This window comes from Musa acuminata, chromosome BXJ2-6 (genome assembly GCF_036884655.1).
Source record: "Musa acuminata AAA Group cultivar baxijiao chromosome BXJ2-6, Cavendish_Baxijiao_AAA, whole genome shotgun sequence".
Taxonomy (NCBI): Eukaryota; Viridiplantae; Streptophyta; class Magnoliopsida; order Zingiberales; family Musaceae; genus Musa; species Musa acuminata.
This window is the reverse complement of record NC_088343.1, coordinates 43521947-43542275: the sequence shown is the minus strand read 5'-3', so window position 1 is coordinate 43542275 and position 20329 is coordinate 43521947. Positions and strand designations below refer to the sequence as shown.

General features: G+C 41.8%; 3 protein-coding genes across 3 annotated transcripts; 1 reads left to right on the top strand and 2 right to left on the bottom strand.

Annotated features, from left to right (window-relative positions):
• Window positions 1-1294: 1294 nt before the first annotated feature.
• On the bottom strand, window positions 1295-2884 carry LOC103990210 (transcription factor DIVARICATA). Its single transcript, XM_009409285.3, has 2 exons — window positions 1985-2884; window positions 1295-1912 (listed from the first exon to the last, which is right to left on the bottom strand). Exons 1-2 carry the CDS (start codon window positions 2527-2529, stop codon window positions 1486-1488), a joined length of 972 nt encoding a protein of 323 aa, XP_009407560.2. The 5' UTR covers window positions 2530-2884; the 3' UTR covers window positions 1295-1485.
• Window positions 2885-8007: 5123 nt separating this feature from the next.
• LOC135615819 (laccase-22-like) lies at window positions 8008-10496 on the bottom strand. The gene is made up of 6 exons (XM_065114812.1): window positions 10354-10496; window positions 10108-10259; window positions 9623-9867; window positions 9392-9526; window positions 8385-9308; window positions 8008-8288 (listed from the first exon to the last, which is right to left on the bottom strand). Exons 1-6 carry the CDS (start codon window positions 10444-10446, stop codon window positions 8158-8160), a joined length of 1680 nt encoding a protein of 559 aa, XP_064970884.1. The 5' UTR covers window positions 10447-10496; the 3' UTR covers window positions 8008-8157.
• Window positions 10497-14610: 4114 nt separating this feature from the next.
• LOC135615818 (probable anion transporter 2, chloroplastic) lies at window positions 14611-18709 on the top strand. The gene is made up of 8 exons (XM_065114811.1): window positions 14611-15231; window positions 16557-16783; window positions 16864-17212; window positions 17324-17368; window positions 17462-17608; window positions 17768-17905; window positions 18042-18075; window positions 18257-18709. The coding sequence occupies exons 1-8, from the start codon at window positions 14755-14757 to the stop codon at window positions 18427-18429; spliced, it is 1590 nt and encodes a 529-aa protein (XP_064970883.1). The 5' UTR covers window positions 14611-14754; the 3' UTR covers window positions 18430-18709.
• The last annotated feature ends 1620 nt before the right edge of the window (window positions 18710-20329 follow it).

Sequence of the window (20329 nt, the reverse complement as noted above, 5' to 3'; positions counted from 1 at the left end):
TCCGAAGGTATTTTTCTCGAGGAACAAATAAAAACCCTAGAAGATATTTTGCTGCTGCAGCACTCGAGGATTGACGATAACACTCGAAGCAGTGGAAGAACAATGATTGGAATTTGGTACGGCAACGTGGCATACGGGCAGGACTCATTACTGTTGGTTACAGTGACCGGCAGGCATGACTTGTCGAGTGTTGGAGAGTTGAGATACCGATACTAATAATAAAAGTTCTCATCATATGATATCGTGGTAAGTAAGATGTAGAGATCAAAACGGCTGCATCAACGCGACAACGAACAGAACACATGATCATAATATACTGTTGATCAGTTCAATTTTTCGTTGGTGGTTCGTTCGTCGACGGCCCCTCTCTCCGTCGTACCGGTGCAGCGTCGTGCGGTTGCTAGCAGCAAAATAATATGCAAAAGGCAATAATGGAGTACGGAAGCAGGCTGGTCTTCCTGTAAACTAAACATGGCTAAACCCATGACAATAATTACACTGCAGTAACTTTGGAATCAGAATACTGTGGAAAAGACAAGTTGCTCAAAAGTATAAAACATCTCCACCTCACGCTTGTGGTCTCAATCCACCCGGTGGCACATCAAACTAGAATAAAGTGGCAGCTAGTGAGCGAGTGAGTGCCATCTCCCTCTCCCTCTCCCTCTCCGCAACTTGCAACAAAAGCTTTGCACCACCCTCCCCCGAAATAGCACCTCTCTTCTTCCTGGGAAAGAGAGAAGCTGGATGGCCTCTCCTGTTGCCCTGCATCCTCTTGCCTTTTTTTGCATTTCGCTGTTTCTGAGGTCTGTATCATCACAAGTCACTTCCTCTCCCACCGCACGGCAGTAACGACAGTGGCGCACCTCCCACTACAGCCTCAACCTAATGCTGCATTCGATGAAACCCAATAGCTAAATCTCGGAGGAAAGATTCCAGGTCCTTGGGATTCTTCCGACCTACTTCACCACCACCGAAGGCTGCATAGTTTTAGTGCTGCTGGAGAGATGCTACCATCATGAACAGCTTATAAAATACATGATAGTGGGGACTGGTCCAGCCATGTCCTTTGAGCTTATTATTTCGGTCATTTTGTCCTCTTTCTTTTGTCATAGTCTGTTCCGACGATTTAGATACACCGAATGATGGATTTACACTCGAGCAAAGACAATTTGATATTAGCCACTGCGAACTACCAACTCAACACAATGGAATTGCAGATGGATTCGAAATGATGCTGACAAGAGAGACAGACAGAGAGTCACACACACAGAGAGAGAGAGAGAGAGAGAGAAGCGGCAGCTAAAATCACAGTCTCGAATACCTTCCGAATTCCTTGGAGTAGCACATGCGAAAGAAGCAATGCGCATAGCAATTTTGCAGCATTATGCGATTCAATTGACATGCCATAGTCGCTTATACGATGTGAAATGACAGAATGTACAACAAAAAAGTAACCACGATCTCCGTTCGACTTCTCCGAGCACCTCATCCGCGGGGGTGATGCTGGCTTGACCGCATCTGAAACAAGGAAGCATTGTCACAGACAACAGAGTCATGGAGAACGCCACCCCGCGCCGAACCATATGGTGTCACTCCGAACTGGTGTTGTTGCATGAAGCGGCTCACGTCTGCTTCCGTCGGTGGGTTGGAGTCGACGATGACGGAGAAGGGGCTCGACTGGGCGGAGAGATTAGATAGCTGAGAGGGGGAGAGGGGTTTGACATCCGGCAGATTGGCGGTGGTGATGTCGTGAATGCTGGACCGCCTCTTGTCTTTGCCGCCGGAGTTGAGCCTGATGAAGTACTTCTGGGCATGGCTGGCCACTTGGGTGGGTGTTCTGGTCGTCACGAAGTTACGGGAGATGTTTCTCCAGTCCCCCTTGCCGTACTTCCTGAGGCCGAGCAAGAAGAGCCTGCAACGAGCAGAGGACATGGATGACGTGCAGAGGAAGAAGATGGCATATGACATCTAATTCGAAACACACCTGTGCTCTTCTTCGGTCCAAGGGACTCCCTTCTTCCTCTCGTGATCGGGTGCCCTCAACCCGCACCTCTTGCCGCTGATGCAGTAGGGCTGCTGCCTGGAGCCGTCGAGGCCATGACTGTGTTCCCAGTCCAAGGTGAAGGAAGAAGAGCTGTAGGCGTAGCCGGGGCAGGGGATCCGCCCGGCTTCGATCTCCCTCACGTCGTCCAGGAGGTGGCGGTAATGCCTCTTCACGTCCGCCACCGTCTTGCCCGGGATGCACGCCGCCACCTTCTCCCAGCGGTCCGGGGTGTCCCCGTCGAACTTGGCCAGCGCGTCCTCGAAGTGCTTGTTCTCTTCCTGCGTCCAACTCCCGTTCCCACACCTCTTCTGGCCGAGGACCCAATCTGAGCTGGAGTAGCTCGTCGCCGTCGCTGTCGCCGTTGCCGTCGCCGTCGCCGTCGCTTCCATCCGCGATCCCGTCATCATGGGCTCACAATTCGAAACTGGTATCTTGCAACACAAATCCAGGGGGAGAAGGAGAAGAAGAACAACACTCGGATTCATGGATCAGCAAAGAGGCCCATTAAATCTGGCGCCGAACCAAATGGTCTTGGAGAATCCTGACTTGGAAGCCAGAGGGAGCTACGACTCGTTCGAGGATCTCAGAACCCTATGAACGCTGCCCACCGATCGAAACCGAGAAGAGGAAGGGAGGGAAGAACTGAATTCGAAGAAAAGAAGCAGATTGAGAAGCAAAGGCGAGACCTTTTCTTCTCTCCTCGCCTTTGGCTGTGAATGGATGAAGAAAACAATAAATTACAGGCGAGGAAAAGGGAATAAAGAGAGAGAGAGAGAGAGAGAGAGAGAGAGAGAGAGAGAGAGAAGGGGGGAAGGAGGAGGTGGAGCCTGTGGTCACTCCAACAAACCAAAAGCCTTTCATGCCTTTGTTATTTATAATGGAAACAAAACCTCGGGAACCAAAAAGCATAAAAAATTCTTTCGAATTAGATTTGCTTGATTTGGAAGATAATTAGCCGATTTGTCTGTAAAAGTTTTCTTTTTCAAAATAACGTCTCCTGTTTTTTTTTTTTTTTTTTTTTTTGGTTAGACGATATTTTATATTTTTTTTAATCTCATAAATATTATTTTTCTTCGCGTTTGTTATCTTCGTCTTTGCTCCTACCATGGGGTCTTATCATCTTTGTACATTGTCTTCCTTATCTGTTGTATTTATCGTCTCCGTTCCTTTCATGCTCGTCGTGCTCGTCACTTTTATTTTTCTAGACAAAGGTGGAGGCGTAGGGGTATAGACGATAATAAATGTAAAGGCAAAATAAAAGAAAAGAATGATATTTATGAGATTGAGAAATTATGAGAGTATTATTTGAGAAAACGAAAACATAAGATACTACTTAGAAAAAAATAAAAACAGTTTTTTTTCAAGAAAATCAGCCTCTTTATAATTTATTTATTTTTATTGAACGATTAAAAAAAAAGCCATAAAATCATGATTAGTTTTTTATATTTTAATTATAGAGTCATTTCCTTTGTAATATATAATTAGTTTCTCATTGGAATCTAACTATGTTAGTTTTTCAATCAAAATGGTATAATGTTAGATATTATAGAGTTCTTTAATATAGTGATAACTTGATTATTTTGTAAAAAAAAATAATTCTTAAAAGATTGATTTGAAAAAAAAATCACAAATCTGTATTTTTTCTTGAAAAGTTGTTCGCTCCTCCTCACATATTTATTCTTAGAAAAGTAAAAAATATATATATGTTTTATCCCTTGCAAATTCAATATCGAATACTAATATTATTTTTATTAATAGTCAATAAATGAGATTAACCACAAGAATACCTAAATACAAATTTTTGTATAAATTGGACTTAAAATAATAAATATAAAATAAGAGGAATGAGAAATTTTAACCTTTTTTATAATTTATAAAAATATTAATCTTCCTTTCAAAATGTCTTTATCCCTGCATGCATGTCCCCCACTTGGCATTCCATGTCAATAATAGAAATTGCATGAGCACCATAAACGAAAAAGAATGATTAATATGAAAATATAAGAAGATATTTATGTGACTTTTAATTATAATAACTCGATGAGTTCGATTGGACTATAATGTGAGTTACTATCCATTCATTCCCAATAAAGAATTTGGAGTTCATGTCGAATTCGAACTGATCATAAATGTTATTTTTGACTTCACGTCGTTCACCAATGATTAAACAGACTTTCCGGACACCGAAAAGAAGACTTACGAGAGTCTATGAGAGCTGTCATCATTTATGATCAGTTGAGTCCCAAAGATTCTGAGCTTTTAGTCGTGCCGAAGCTTTGAGCACGATGAGGCCTAATTATATATAATTGGGGCTGTGATCTTTATGTTCTGAGTGGTGGAGACAAAGATGACAAATTAGACGTGAATGCCTTTCTATTAGGGAGGGATCGTATTTTCAAATCAAGTCAGTAATGTGTTGATTCGATATGGTGCGACTCGTAGGTTCGTAAGGAATTATCTGTTTTGAACGATGAACGTATCCGTATAGTTTTATCCTTGGTTCACATACTCCTCGATTAATATGGGACTAAATGATCTTATCATAAATGAAATATTTGGGATGAAATATTACATCAATTATTGTTTTGAATTAATGTGGATGTGATATGATTATAGATCAAATATTATATTTTTACTGCTGAGTATAGTATGGAGTCATTATTAGGGATAAACATTTCAGACGATAGCGAGACATGCATGTGTGCCTTTCTTTCTTTCTTCCCTCCTCCTGTATCAGCTTAACGAAGAGGGCGGCAGGCAGGCAGGCATACATACAAACAGTTGGTGCCCCATCCATTATTTCGTTGTCTACGTTGCCGTGGGCCTCACCGTGATGGCAGCGACAGCCAACAACACACCGAAGGCTTAATCATGGCACGCCACGGCGGAATCCAGAGCGCAGAGAGACGGTCCTGGAGCTCGCGCCGCTCGCATGCTCTCCGGTACTCGCGTTCGCACGAAATTTGTGGGCACATGCCCGCACTTCCCACGCCAATGATCGTAAAGTCATCACGCCTCCACCAACACAGCACCGCGGGGGGTGCCGCCATTACCGTCTGTCTCCTCTCCGCGCTCGCCGATGCCCGTGTAACGGGGGGTGTGAAGTATAAAGTATGGTCTTGTGCTTCCCTTAAGATGGGAGTCAGTACGCTGCACCTGATACGGACGGGGGTGGAGAATGATTCCCCGGTGAGAGAAGTGGTGGAGTGGAGATGAGTTTGGAGCTATCTTGGCGAAGAGATTCCACCCCACCAGTGCTGATATTTATATGGTGGGAAGGAGGAGTATCTACTACTCCCATTATTAGGTTGGGGACCGGATTCTGGGATCATCGGGTCCGTATCAGCTCTCCACTCCGGAAGGCATGCGAGGGAGGAGGAGGGGCACCTTTTGAAGGTGAGCTCCGAGGCATAGAGTGTGCGTGCTTCGACGAAAAGGTTGGTGGACTTTTTGGTGCGCACCAAATGGCCTTTTGGAGGAGGAGCACCCATCCGCGACACTGCTCTTTGCTTCTTCCTGTCGACAATGGCTGTCCCATTGATGGACACCGTGACTCGAGCTCGGCCATCCATGTCCCACCCTGGTGGTACCACTGCCTTTACATTTTACAGTATATTATTTTTCGAATTTTTTTATTTTTATTTTATTTTTCACAAGTTAGTTAATCAGATAAAATCGGAATTTTTTTAAATTTAAATTATTATTTATATGTCCACATCAATTGTTCAAGTGTATAGTATATCTTATAAGTGTTTTTTTTTTAATTTGGTTTGATCTTGATTAATAATATGTTGTTATTACTATTTGAGAAAGGATCTCGCTCACATGTGATGATATTAAAGTCATAAGGGTGATAATCTATATTTAAATATCTCTTTCGTAAAACAAATAATCTTTTTTTACTATGAATTATAATAGTAGGGTTAGCGAGTTTGATACTAAACTTCTCGATTAGTCTAACAATAATATCTGAAAGACTTGTTTGAAATTTTATATCATGAGAAAAAATCTATAAGATGTAGTTAGTGACAATATAACAATAACATCGTACCCTACCGATAAAGATGTCATGAAAAGATGAAGAACATTAAATGTAAAAGTTGAAATTATGTTAAACAGATCTATCTCTTGTGATCTCGTTGAGCACATTATTATATACAAATTAATTTCAGATATTTAGATCATTTGTGATGTATTGCTCGATAAAAAAAATATAACTCAGCTTTAATATTTAAAGAATGTTTTAGCAAATACTATCTAAGGTGATCTCTTATTTTTTTAAAATACTTTCAAAGATTGAAATTTTTTGTTAAATGAGTTTTTTTTATGATTCACGAATAAAACATTATATTATTTATGATATTTGAAAAAAAAAAATCTTATGTTATATCTACTCAAGAATGAGTTCAACAACAATAATACTAATAATAATAAAATAATAATAATACGTTTTTTTTATTAAAATAATAATAATAATAATAAATATAAAGAGAAGAATGATAAGGTTAACAACAAACCAGTCTTTTTGAATGATGATATAAATTAAAAGAAAATCAAGTGTTTAAGTGTGTTATATCAAAATAATTATCGTATTAAGATAAAAAATACAAATAAAAAAGATTATTTCACCGATGAAGATTAGGGTGGCAAATATTTTATAACTGAAATTGCTATAATTGAAGCCATAATATCCATCAACTTCGAGCTCGATTGGATAGTTGATTAAGAATACAATTATCATCTCACTCGTGATGATACTAAATTCATAATATTTATCAATATGGAGATACTGATGTAATTATCATGAAATAGATATTTCAAAATGGAAGTATTGGAGGAGGTTAATATTTTTCTTAGTTTGATGAATATAAAATAAGATTTTTTTAATTGGTTTTATAAGTCATTTTATGTGATCTCTAAAGAAGTCAAAGAAAATTTTAAAATATGTGAATACTAGATTGTTATATGAGAAGAGTATTTATATTGAATTGCATTATTATGTAAATATAAGGAGATTTGGATAATCATAAAAATACTTTTGGTTAAGTCTTTTTATATATTTTTAATTATATTTTATGATACGCTATGAAGCAATTATGGAGCTTCTTCATTTATTGCTCAAGAATATATATGATTAAGACGTTTGATCGGTACCATTTGCTATCAAGTTAACAAACCAACTATTTTACAGCATAATAATTAAAGTATTTTAAAATTAGCTATAAATTTAATTTATCATGTGAGAACTAAACATATTAAAAATGAACATCATTTCAACTAAGAAAAAGTACTTTAAGGAGTTATTGAAGTAATAGATTAAGAACAAAGATAATATTTCGGATATCTTTATAAAATATCTCTCCAAAGGATCATTTAAATATCTTCAAAATAAGTTGAGACTTATATCTAAAAGTATACCTCAGGGAAAAGTGTTAAGATTTAAATTATTATGTTTTATAATATTTTAAAATTCTTATCTTTTATCTTTTAAGTAAGTTAATTAGATATAATTTAAAAGATTAAGGTCTCTTTGATTTGAATAATAATTCTACACCTATAAATAAAAAAAATGATATTTACATATATAGATCAATCTATATCTCAAGTGTTAAGGTCTATAAAGCTCTAAGTCAAACAATAATTTATGATCTTATAAATATTTTTTTCCTAAAAGCTTAATATAACCTTATCATTTTTACTTTCATCTTGATATCTTTTTTTCTATTTGATTTGATCTTAGGCTAATAGTATCTTATTACTATTATTTAAGAAATAATTATATTTACATGTAATCTCTCTCTCTCTTTCATTACATGCTATTTTGGGATCTCTCTTTGTTTACATAGTGTTTTATCAAATGAGCTGACGGATCAAAGACTTCATCATCATCTTTAGGTGGATAACACATTGATTTACACAAAGAAGTTTATTGTTCAATGAATCAAATAAGTACAATCCAAAAACAGAGGATCCATAGCACAAATCAGCACCATAAAAGGAGAAAGCAAAAAAAAAAAGGCCCGAGAAAACACTTTGTCTAGCCATCAAGAACATGACGTTGTCATTGGGCTACCGCCTCTCAGCTTGTGCGGGAGAGATGGGCTGGCCGGTGCCTAACATGATGGAAGATCGTTTGGAGGCGGCAACAGCGACTGATTTGGTCCCTCGCCATCGTCCACGACGAATGCCATCTTTAGCCCCCACGTCGTGTGCACCTCAAAATGGCAATGCAGGAACCAAACACCTGCATCACAGTAGAGCCTTTTGCTTTAGAATCATGCATGGAATCGACAATGCCACAGAGCGAGAGAGGGAGAGAGAGAGAGTAGGACACAGGCACCTGGATTATCCGCCCGGAATCTAATGGCAGTCCATCCACCAGAGGGAACGCCGATGGTGTTTCGCTCGATGGGATCGACGAGGTTGAAGTTGGAGGGGGATGATTTGGGGTCATAATTGCCGACACCTCTTCCGACCACGAAGAAGTTGTAGCCATGGAGATGAATGGGGTGGTTTTCTGGTCCTATGATCCCGGTGTCTTGGAGAACCAATTGCACCGATGCGTTGTAAGGGACACGGTAGAGCCTCGTCCCGCTCATCGTCTGCAAGTTCCGCGGGCCGCTACCTGTGTAGTTGAAAGCTATGGGCGGCTGCCCGGGGAAGTCATCGGTGAACACCCCGCTCGCGTTGAAGTAATGCGCCTGGAGGAGCGCCGTCGTCGGCATCACGAAGCTCACGTTGTTGATGTCCGCCACCACTCGGCTCCCGTTGGCGCAGGTCGCGCACGGGTTCACTCCCAGGCCCACGGTGAAGAGGAGAGAGTGATCCACGGTCGCCGGGACCTTGGCAGGATACTGCTGCGAGTTCAGGCTGCGGAGGGAGTCCGTGAAGCTGGACGCCACCGGGGTGGCGTTCTGGGGCGGAGGCTTGGTGGTGGTGACGGCGGAGGTGGAGACGCTGTTCGCGTACTGCACGGTGGCCGTGGCGGTCCTGTTGTCCACCGCGACCAGCGGCGAGTCCATGAAGGGGGAAGCGGTGACGATGTATCTGCCGGCGCCTTGACGGGCGGTGAGGAGCACGTTGGTGGTCTGGCCGGGAGTGAGAAGCAGGGTGTCGGTCGTGAAGGGCTTGGTGTAAGCGGCGTCCACCTCGACGACGGTGAGCTGATGGCCAGCGACCTTGAAGAAGAGGTCCTCGTTGAGTGCGGCGTTGATGATCCGGAGCAGGTACCTCTTGCCCTTGTCCACTTGCAACGTGAACCCATCTGCATGCATGCAAAGGTTAGCATCACAAACCGACATTAATGTCAGTCCACGCGAAGCAAGTGGATGAATTAGATGACACTACCCCGTGCTGAAGAAGAACAGCCGGAGAGAGGCCCTGCGTGGCCATTAATGGTGTGAGCATCAGATACATTGGGGGCAAGACCCGAGTTCAGAGCTTCGTTTATCACGGCTTCAGTGTCGGATTTCCACCATTCAGCTGAGATGGAGTTCAAGCAGATCAATCGTTAGAAATCGCGATACTGCAGTATTCCAGGCACATCATGTGTTTGATGAATGAGCTCAGAGCTACTACCCAAGACCAGGACGACTTCTTTATGAGGGACGGGGAAGGGATAGGGGACGTTGCGTTTGGGAAGGACGACAATGGCGCCATGAACCGTAGCCCTGAGCCATGAGATGTGGGCGTGCCACCACAGCGTGCCTCGCTGCCCTGTGAGGGTGAAGTTGTACACATAGTTCTGGCCTGGCTGAATCGGGCACTGCGTGATGTACGCTGGTCCATCAGCCCAGCCGGTCCGCAGCTGCCGAACTCCATGCCTGCGTCCAAATTGGTGTTAGGGTCCTCTGGTTCAACCTTGTAGGGTCTGTGTTAGGAGAAAATGGTTGGGAAAGGGAAGGCCAATGTTACTCTTCATGGTCTACCATTGCAGGTTGCTTACGCTGGCTGCAATGCAGTTAAGCTCCGTGGTCTCTACGTGGGTTGGTTGGTGAACTAAGTGGGTGACAGTTGGAAGTAACATCGAGGATCGACGAGGATGGTGGAGACTGACTACTCACCAGTGGATGGTAACGTTGTAGTGGACGTGGTTGACGACCTTGACGAGCACGGTGTCGCCCTCTCTCGCGTACAGCGTTGGCCCCGGGAATTGCCCGTTCACGGTGGCGATGGACTTGGTGGAGCAGAGCCGCGTAAACTTCTTCTCCGCCACCTGCACACCCCAAAATATTATCCATGGACGACGAAGCTGTTGCATTATTACCTACTGCAAAAGTGTACAATGTTGCGTTGTCCGAGATACTCACATTGAACTTGTAGCGACGAGTAATTCCCTCTGTAAGCAACGGAAGTAGGAAAAACACTAGGATCAGAGCTCGCAATGAAGAAGAAGCTGCCATTCTTGCTTACCTCCTCCCTCTTTCTCTCACTCTCCCCCTCTCTTGGTGAGCTTGGACTTGCACGAATGGAGTGAGAAGGGAAACAGGAGCTTATAAGGAGACTGGAATTCTAGCTGCCAAGTCTTTGTTGATTCTAGGTACAGGGAGGAACCTTGGCAAGCAAGGATTTGGTAGAATAACCACGGAATACACTTGCGTTACTTAAATCCCACATAAAGGTCACATATCTCTCTGTATCATATGTTTCTGGAACCCACATTGTATGAGTTGCAGGTCATTTTCCAGTAGATATGGAAGAACATTTAGCTTCTTGCTACGCTTCGAAGAAAACCAAAGCGAGCGAAACAAAAACATATTTAGCTTCTTGCCAATGAGACCTCTGGATACTGCAATGTTGAGTAAGAACATAGGATTTGATTAGGTATACAAGTTTCAGAGAGACTTAATTGATGATGGGGAGAGACAACGTTGATTAGGTGATAATACATGAATCGTGATATGTGGATTGTTATTCATCGTCACATCAATTGTTGTCAAATCGATAGGTCACCTTTATTTGACTGACACCTCGACCTCATTTCGATGCAGTGTCACGCTTACTAAGAGACCAACTCGGCCTTGTGGAGTCAGTCATGTTACACAAATAAAAAGATGACTTTGTCAACCATTAGCCCACATATTCCATATTCGGAGCTCTATGATTGTTCTTGAGGTGGGAAAGACATGTAATTGTTCTTGATTTTTAATTATGACTTCAGTATAATGGTCTCATACCATATTTTTACAAGGATAATTTAAGAATTGAGGAGGCTTTGTCAAATATGCCATCAATGTAATCTTGCAGGATCTTGATTCATATATCTTGAAGATTTGGATTCAATTTTTACTTCAAAAGACACCACATTACCTTAGTACAAGCATAGAAGACGATCACGATTGAATCTCAATCAACCTTCACGTCAGATAATTCTAATTTCTAACTTAATATTAGGTATAAAAATTTTAAGTTATGTTTGAGAACACACAATTGAAATATGCATTCAGGACCCAATGCATATTTTAAATATGAATTAATATTTGATAAATATTTTTAAATCACATCTAAATTGGATGTTGCACTAGAAATACTCAAATGTCAATGCTATCTTATGGTAGCATTAACATTTCAGCATTCATGAGATGTTAATATAATTTTTAAAATTTTAAAATATTTTTTGATATTATCTAAAATTATAAGATTACCAAAATAATTTAGTGAGAAATCATCATGATTATATTTTTTATTTATTCTATATTTGGGCTATACGAAATTGTTTATAAGATTGCATACATTTATTTATTTATTTACTTACTAATTTAAATAAAACTATGTATTTAATTTTGAATAAATATTAAAAATATTATAAGGTAAATTTATCATTAAAAATTAATGAACTTTTAAAATATAATTTTACCAAACAATAATTACATCAGTGCACATAAAATGTAGTTTTTTTAGTTATTTATCAAACACTTCAAGTATTTTGTAACTGTACGTTCACTCAAGTTTTTTTTTTCAATTATAATTTAAAATGTAAAAGTGTTCACAAATAAAATCCTGGGTATAATTGAATGCATTTAATTGAAGATCAAGAAGAAAAAACATATGATTATTGATTTGACTGATCAAATAATAAAAAAAATTAAGAATAATTAAATTATTTTGATAAAAAAAAACTAGTGATAAAATAGTTGATTTAAATAAAAGAATTAAAATATCTCTCTCTCACACACACAAATTTTTGAAAATTAATTATTTTTAAATTAAAAGGATTGATGTGTACCTGCGCAAAACAACCTGTCTCCTTTTGGCATGGGCGGCTGATGGCAGAGTCAGATGTACGCAGAAAGGGCGAAACGGCGCCAAAACCCCTCTTCGTCCTTTGCATCTCCCACCGACCTCACCTTGGTGATCACTGGCGCCAGAGATCTCATATTCTCCCTCCTCGCGCTATAAAATCGTCGTCGTCGTCGGAGTTACACATGGGCGGCTCATCGCTTCGTCGAGATGGGGTCGCTCTCGGCCCTACTCGCATGATCATCCGCGGCGGGCGATCCTCTCTCTCCCCTGCCGCCCGATCCGACCACGATCTGCTGCGCATCCTCATCCGGGCTGATCGAAGCTCCTCGAGGCGTCGGATCTAAACGAGAAGATGGTTTATCCTTCAGCGGGGAACACAAGATCAGGCGTCAGCTTCTGGGCCTGCTAGGATGGCTCAGAGGCGTCGCCGTCGAGCCACTTAACACGACGCCGGACTTTAGAAACGAGACGATCAGAGCCCGAGCGGTGTTGCGGGTGGGTGACGCGACCGGAAGAGACCTTCGGTCTCCGGCTTCTTCTACCACCAAGGTAATGTTGCCTTCAAGAATCGCTGCTCTTTATCTTCATATCTTCTTATGGTTACACTCAAAAGAAGGAAACAGAAAAGAATCAAGTTTATGTGTTTGTTTCAGAAGAAACAGAAAAGCGAGCAAGGTTCCTCCAAAGGACCAATCAGGAAACATGGAACGAAGCATGGTCCAGATGGAATGCCGAGTCAACCATTACGGAGGTCGAAAAGGATCGCTACGAACATAGGAAAAGGCCTGAGAAAGCTTCTTTCTTTCCGCAGGAAACGCATCGGACGCGGCCCAGACTTGCAAGCTGCTGTACCAGAGTGGACAGGCCTCTCGGTGGTTGGGTGCTCCACCTTCGCCTGCAGAAGGCGATGACCCAAAGCAGGCCGAGAGGGATGACAACGAGTAGTAGAGTGAACTCTCTATAGGTGATTACAATTATGGTTTTGATTTGTTCCAGTACATGAACTACCTAGTTGTTCATCAACCTGCGCAGAACCGACTTCCCTGTTTCGGCAACAATGTCGGTATCGCACTCGCTCGGGTGGTGCGCGGGAAGAGAAAAATAGGCGCCGAAACACCACCCTTCCGGCCGACCTCCCCTCGGTGATCATCGTTTAAGAGATCTACTTATCGCTTCGGTTCGCTACTCCGCTCCCCCCTCATTCAGATGTAAAAATGGTTGGTTGCTTCATTTAAGATTTCGTCGCTCCGGAAACTTTTTGTTCTTCTTTACAGAAAACCTTGCATTAACTGACCTGTTCTTTTGTTTTTGGTGCCGCCTCTGTTGACCAAGCCCGCCTCTACGGGAGGATCACAATATTCATATCATCAGGAAAACGACATCCATTAAGCCTTTTTTAAATTAGATTGTGGGTGGTCATTCTTAACAAGTTTAGACATGGGCGTGAAAAGAAAAAAAAAGAAAAAAAAAATAATATTGATTTTTTTAAAAATATTTACAAACTTTTTAACTACTCTTTGACTTAAACCTATAGACCTCAACACTTGAGATTTAAATTAATATATATATATATAATATCATTTATTTATAGTTATAGAATAATAATTTAGATCAAGAGACTCTTATAACTAAAACTCTAATTAATTTATTTTATTTAAAAATAAAAGATACAAATATTAAGATCTTTATAGAATAATATTTTAAATCTTAACAGGAGGTTGATTACCTAATGCTCTATTTCAACTCGTTTCATTCAGCAAGTGCTTTCTATTCGTTGTTATGCTTATGAGATTTTTCTAATATTTAAAATATATTAGATAAGATTTTAAATTTTGTATTAAATAAATTTAATATATTAAATTTTAAATCAAAATTATTTGACTTTAAACTTTTTTAATCACTATATCGTAAACTCTATATGTACTATCGAGATTCTTATGTGTGAGTTTTTCTGATATATTTGAAGTTAGCGAAGAAGCACTCGTGCGAGCTAACAAATCAGTCAGTCAGGACCTCCGACTCCAATCAGGTACCTAACCGTATTCTCCAACTACAACAGAGTCCACTACTGCTTCCATGTGCTGACAACTCATCAGAGACCGCTTCCAACCCCCTCTCGTCATCATCCGTCCGTCCATCCATCAATCCATCCGATTTAGCACTAATCCCGTCACGACGACGCGATGGCAATGGTGCGGTCATCCGCTAAAATCGTCAACGAAGAGCATCTTTTTTTTAACACTGCACTGCCGCTGGTGCGGTCATCGGCTTTCATTTCCAGCGTGCTTAGTTTGGTGGTGCCGCGTGGTAGGTGCGACTCCCGCGACACGTCAGGGGCGTGCATCCTGTCCCTTGATCTTGGTTTCTCGTGTCATCAGATGGTCCTTTTTTTTCTATAAAGTTCGTTCCTTCCCCGGCATCAAAGTCGGCACTCCTTGTGTTTGTCCTTCCTGCCATCTGCTTCTGCCATGGCGGTGCTCTCCTCCCCTTCATCCAGATCCGTTTGTTGGTCGCATTCGTCGTCCCCTTCGTCATCCTCGCCGCCGTCGATATCGAGTTCAATCGGCGTCTCGGATGGCCGCCGTGGCTCCAAGCTTCGGATCGTCTCGAAGGGGAGGAATCGTATATCGCGAGAGGCTCTTGTTAGTGGGAAGACACAGGAGGCATGGTCAGGGAGAGATGGACAGGGGAAGGGGAAGAAGAAGGGCGGGAGTGGAGGTGGTGCTGCTGGGGCGATGATGTGCAGCGCGGAGGGGATCGGGAGGCGGTTGGAGAGAGGGCAGGTTGGCAGGGCGGCGGTGGCGATTCCGGAACGGGCGAAGGTGTTGCTGATGTTGGCGGTGGTCATGTGCCTCTGCAACGCGGATCGGGTGGTGATGTCGGTCGCGGTGGTCCCGCTTGCGTCCCGCTACGGGTGGAGCAGCTCCTTCTTAGGAATCGTGCAGGTCCAGATCTATTCCTTCCTTCTCCATTATCTTCTCCTTCCTTCATGATCTCATGTTTCAGGGTTTCTTTTTCTCTCTGAACGAACTTTCATGCGTTGATTTCGGCGCACGCATCTCAAGTTTCTCACATTTTTCTATCATCCATTATTGCTAGCAGCAGCAGCGGGTTTTAACTTTCACCACCTAAGCTTCCAACACACTGAATTGTTTTATCGTGTCAAAGGAGAAGAGGAGACGTCCTTGATCTGTGCATCCTATTAAGAATCTGTTAATCCACCTCAGTCCTTTGTCAAGATACTAAGAAGATAAACGAACAGGTGAGTCGTTCTTGTTCAAATTCTTTTTCCTCCTGCGCCAACGTTTAGTGGGCCCCTCCCGCCCCCCGCCCAAAAAAATTTCCCCTCCGTACCACCTCCCTCATCAGACGTGGACCTTTTTCTCTGGGGCACTGACCCTTGGCGTCTCTGTGAGCCAAGTTCTTTTCGGGAGGTACGTCTTGGGAGTGTGAATTAAGCGTGGAACGTGGAGGTACGTCATTTTAGCGAACCGAAGTAGATGCAGAGAGAAGATAGGTTTACCAGAGCAGCATGGTGTTTGCCCAACAAAATTAATTAATCATACTTTATTCCCAGCACTTGTCAGGTCCAAACCAGGGATACTGCATATTGGTGCGAGAAAATGCTATGTAGACGGCTGAATCACCCCTGACACTTTTTAGGATTGATGTGGTCATTCGGAGGGATGACATTGACCCCGAGATCTTAGTTATATCACCCTGACATTTCCCAGGGTCGAGTCTGTCCGCCGACAGAGCAGGACCCGTTGGTGTCCCGCGGACTGTGGGCTCGACGTGCCTGAAATTATTTCTATCGGCGTTGGTCGCCACCGCTCACCTACCACTAAAGTTTTCTTTATCCGAGTCCAATGGACGCCGTCCTATATATATATATATATATCAAGTCTATTCATAAGCAGGACAAGAATTAAAATAAAAAGTATAGAAAAAAAAAAACTGAACATTACAAAATAAAATAAAATTTTATTTTTAGGATAAAATTGTCCGGGGCACATGTAATATTGTTTTCGGCCAATTTACTGTCCTTCATTTTCTTTTTCTTTGCCTATCTCATTCATGTCGGATTGTCATTATTATAATAAAAATGGTGTCTATTACTGGTACATGAATCGATCCCAATCCATGTCAGTCATTGTCACCGTAATCCAGTAGTCCACCTAGTTTAAGGTATTTCGGATCTGTTTTCAACCTCAACCGTTGATCCATCGCCACTACAGCAGACTGATCGGACTTTTGTGAAGCTTGACAGTCGTCATTTCTGTGGGGATATCTCATTTCATCGGTTGCCGGAGGAGCTCTTGCGGACAGATACGGGGGGAAACGAGTTTTGGCGTGCGGTGTGGCGGTCTGGTCCCTGGCCACCTTCCTCACTCCGTGGGCCGCCAACCATTCCACCGCCATGCTTTTGGCGGTCCGCGCTCTCTTCGGCCTGGCCGAAGGCGTCGCCTTTCCTTCCATGAGCACGCTTTTATTCCGGTGAGCCACCACTCTGTTCCCGTTGACCAAACCATAACATGTCGCATGGTAGTTGTTGACGAGCTTTTATTTCGGTGCAGATGGTTCCCATGCAGCGAGCGAGCCAGTGCAGTTGGCATTTCCATGGCTGGTTTCCATATGGGAAACGTGATAAGCTTTCTTGCATCGCCAATTATACTGTCGAGCATTGGGATCAATGGGGCCTTTGCCTTCTTCGCCGCTCTCGGTTTCGTCTGGCTGTCGGCATGGACGCTGGGAATCACGAACGATCCTCGCGACAGCCCTCGGATTAGCCAGGCTGAGCTGCAGCTGATTCGAGCTGGGAAGATGGATTTGAAGACGGAGAACAGCCAACTTCCACCCCTTCGCTACTTGCTCTCCAAGCTACCCGCCTGGTCTTGCATTCTTGCCAACATGGCCAACAATTGGGTGAGCTTAAATTAGGCGACCGTGTTCTTTGCTGATTCATGGCTTAATCTCGGTTAGCTTCAAGCAGCAAAAATCTAAGCTGCGTCTGACATGATCTATCTGCACCTGCAGGGCTACTTCGTACTTCTATCCTGGTTGCCCGTCTATTTTAAGACTGTATGTATGGGAATACCGTCTCTTTCTCTGTTTATATGCCGTCTCTGGTTGACTACGTTCATCGTTGTGCTTGTTCGTTTCTTATCGACACAGGTTTACAACGTGAACCTGAAGCAAGCGGCGTGGTTCAGTGCGGTACCATGGGGAGTAATGGCGTTGTCTGGTTACATCGCAGGAGCTTCTTCGGACTTCATGATCAAATCTGGATGCAGGATAACAAAAGTTAGAAAGCTCATGCAGGTCCGTCTAACTTTATTCCCTCCCCCCAGATAACACTTCCAAGTATATGGTCATCTTCGTACGACAAACAACGATCCAAGACAAATGGAATCATCATGGTGTCGTTGAAGACTGAAGAACTGATGCGTGTGCTAATTATTTTCTCTTGTCATGTTGCAGTCGATCGGTTTTATTGGACCAGCGGTGTCATTGTTGTGCTTAAGGTATGCACAAACACCAACAGCAGCAGCAGTTCTCATGACCATTGCTCTGAGCTTGAGCTCTTTCAGTCAAGCTGGCTACTTTCTTAACATCCAGGTATTATTAAGCTGCTGCTTTTTTTCTTTCTTCTTTGGATGAAAGCTAGAAGTGGGTCTCTTTGCTGCAAACCTGCAAGACATTAAAAATCTTGTTGTTGGCTGACTGGAGTTTTTCTAATTTGTATACGACACAGGACATTGCTCCAAAATATGCAGGATTTCTACATGGTAAGATCACCTATCACTAGCCCAACACTCTACAGGATTTCTTACATGACTAATAATCATGCTTATGCTGAGTATTTATCCAATCTATCTGTCTGCCCTTTGCACGACTCCTTTAATAATCTCTTAAATGACTATGATGAGAAATGCAAACATTAGGCACTATCTAATTGCCTCTCAACAGGGATTACAAACTCTGCTGGCACACTGGCAGCTATTATCAGCACCATTGGAACAGGCTACTTCGTGCAGTGGTTGGGATCATTCCAAGCCTTCCTCACACTCACTGCAGCACTCTACTTCGGCACCACAGTTTTCTACAATCTACATGCAACTGCAGAACAGGTTTTCTTCTGATTTTTTGTGAGTATTTTTTTGTGTGTACGATTAGAGAGGTTCGTGTAGGTGGATTCAACAAATGAAGTTGTAATATTCGTCCATCATCACTCTCAGTTGTTAAAGGATGAATGCTTGTCAGAACAACAGGGACGTGTCATGTATTAGAACAACGAGGGAAGATTAGCATGAGCATTGTTAATTAGGATCAATCTCAATACTCTCGTTTGTAAGATCTAATATTTGGTTCCTATATGTTTCTGGATCAAAGATAAATTCAGTCCAGCCATATCAGTCTCAATACTTGTTTGATTTTGAATTTGACATATTCCCAGCCTTTTTAATTATTCTCATTTAGACCAGTCAATTTTTTTCAAAACAAAAAAATAATAAAATATTATATATTAAAACTAGATAAGTTAATTGTCTTCTCGTTACACTTATCATACCAATAATCCTTATAAAACCTAACGTGCAGTGGGCCAATTGACTTATCAAATTTGTTTAGCTGGTTAATATCTTGAAACTATAGTTGATAATAGTATACTCATCGTATTCTTATAAACTAATAAGAGGTCTTATAAAAACATCACATATGATATAGAATATTTTGGTATCACCCTCACAGCAACAGACACCTTGAAATCGATGTGACATCTCAAAGATAACATGATGTATGTGTGTGGTACGATCTAAAGGCAACGTAGCAGACTCAAAAACGATGCACAACTATAATTGTGCCACTCAGGATCATGCAAAGGTATCCTCACATGGTGCGGAATCAAAAGAGCTGGCTCGTGACGTCCAGAGCAAACGAACCGATCGTTTGGAATGTCGGTGGTCATTAACAACCTGCATACGACCGACCCCCAAGAAGTGGTATAAACGTCGACCCTCTGACTGATGCTAGGAGGAAGGCCAAGTAGACAAGAACATCTTTGCTATCTTATTTACATAGCTCATATTGTTGTCTTCCTCCTCCTTCATCTTTCACTGACTTAAGCATTGGAGGGATCGAGCCAGGACATCCCGACGTAGACCTGTTCGACAAGACTACCGACAGCTAAGAGACGACCTTGTCGCGAAGAGATGATGTCGTAGTAAGGGAGATCCACATTCCTCTGCCCGGTCTATCCATTCCAAAGTCAAATCACTCCCGATGAACCTTCCTCGTCGGTCTGTCACGTCGGCACCCCACATCAGCAAAGAGAAAATATAATAATAAGCTTGTACCTTCCACGATGAACTAAACGGGTCGACTAATCCGTTTGACGATATTTGTGACACTATCAGCATCAATACTCCAAAGCGGCACGGAGCGATTCAAATTAGTAACGATAATAAAGTCCGCATGTCCAAAACCATCTGTATTCCCTACCGAATACGGAAGGTTTAGACATGCAACCATGGCTCATTTTAACCTACTGCAGCCACAAACACACACAGTCAGCTTAATTAATTAGTTTCTTGTACTTTAAGCGACCTCTGAAAAGTTTGCTTTTTCTTTTTTGTTGTTTTTGTTGCTAGACATGTTGTGATACGTCAATTATAAGTTTCTCTGAGTAGTTATCAAAATCAGATTAAACGTCAATCCGATAAAATCTTGAATCAATAGATCAATTAAACTACATATTTAATATTTTTAAATATTAAAATCATAAAACATATATAATATTATAAACAAAAGTAAGAGGGTAACAATCAAAGAAAATGATATCACCTCTACGACAGATCACACATCGAGTGAACTAAAAACTTATGAATATATATTTTTTCCTCCCGTGAAAAAGATTAAAGCATTTACGAAAATTGAAACAGTGAGCCGCAATGATGGAGATCAAATTATGATTATTCTAATCTGACCCATTTATTCTCTTCGTTTTTTCTTTTGTCCATTTGTTTACAAAAAGGAAACTTATTT